Source organism: Trachymyrmex cornetzi, unplaced genomic scaffold (genome assembly GCF_001594075.2).
Source record: "Trachymyrmex cornetzi isolate Tcor2-1 unplaced genomic scaffold, Tcor1.1 scaffold25, whole genome shotgun sequence".
NCBI lineage: Eukaryota > Metazoa > Arthropoda > Insecta > Hymenoptera > Formicidae > Trachymyrmex > Trachymyrmex cornetzi.
The window spans coordinates 1,028,824-1,029,671 of record NW_017297166.1 but is presented as its reverse complement, the minus strand read 5'-3'; the positions used below and the strand labels follow the sequence as shown (position 1 = coordinate 1,029,671).

Below are 848 nucleotides of genomic sequence, written 5' to 3'. Positions count from 1 at the left end.
GGGTGTCGATGTTTGTTATCGAGAGGGATAAACGGGCGCGAGCGCGAGCGCGCGGGCGCGCGCGCGCGCGTTCACTTACATGAAAATAATGGCAAACTATACACGAGCAGTAGGATTTTTCTCCAGTGACCGACGACCGGATGCTGCATTTTCGCTTTCTACGAGGTCGGAGAGGCGATCGCTTCTACGGCAACGTGCACGGTTAAATATCTGTTGCTCACTACGTAGCGAGGCGGAGGCGAAGGCGGAGGGCGAAGGCGTAGGCGAAGGCGAAGGCGTAGGCGAAGGCGAGGCGAGGCGAAGGCGCAGGCGAGGCGGAGGTATACGGAAGATAGAGCGTGCGTGTCTACGTTTGTACAGAGTGTGCCTTTAAAAACTACGACGCGACCTCGTGTATGCCGGGGTGTCGGCGCTACAACTGAGCCGAGGAGCAGGGCCTTTCGATCGTTCGACCGACCCGTTCCCGTTCGACCGACCTGACCCCCCACCGAACCGAACACGAACGCAGGGGAGCGTCGCGACGCGGGACGACGCGCGACGACGCGGCGCCCAAGCGCGCCGCGACGCCCGCACGAGGCGGGACTGCAGGCCGCCTTCCGGTTTATTAAGGGATGCCCGCGTGCGCTCCGCACGGAGAAAATCCGACGAGGATATACGCCGCGCCGATTCTCCTTGACAAAGGGGGTCGTTGACCGTCGTACGAAAGCGAGCGAACAAGCGGCGGAATTATCGATGCCAGGTCCATCAAGCTGTACATTTTCACAATCGCTGAAATTAGAGACCAGACTTTGAGACTTTTTCAGAGATCGCCGAATATTCTCGTTTCTTTCCATTCCATTTTTATTCCC

The 848-nt window shown here is 58.7% G+C and overlaps 1 protein-coding gene across 1 annotated transcript in view; it reads right to left on the bottom strand.

Moving 5' to 3' along the window:
- Positions 1-444, bottom strand: part of LOC108761536 (uncharacterized) — a 13,098-nt gene extending 12,654 nt beyond the window's left edge. Inside the window, exon 1 of the mRNA XM_018508140.1 lies at positions 80-444. Within this exon, the coding sequence (XP_018363642.1) occupies positions 80-149 (70 nt within the window). The 5' untranslated portion in view covers positions 150-444. The remainder of the gene's footprint in view (positions 1-79) is intronic.
- Positions 445-848: the final 404 nt, after the last annotated feature.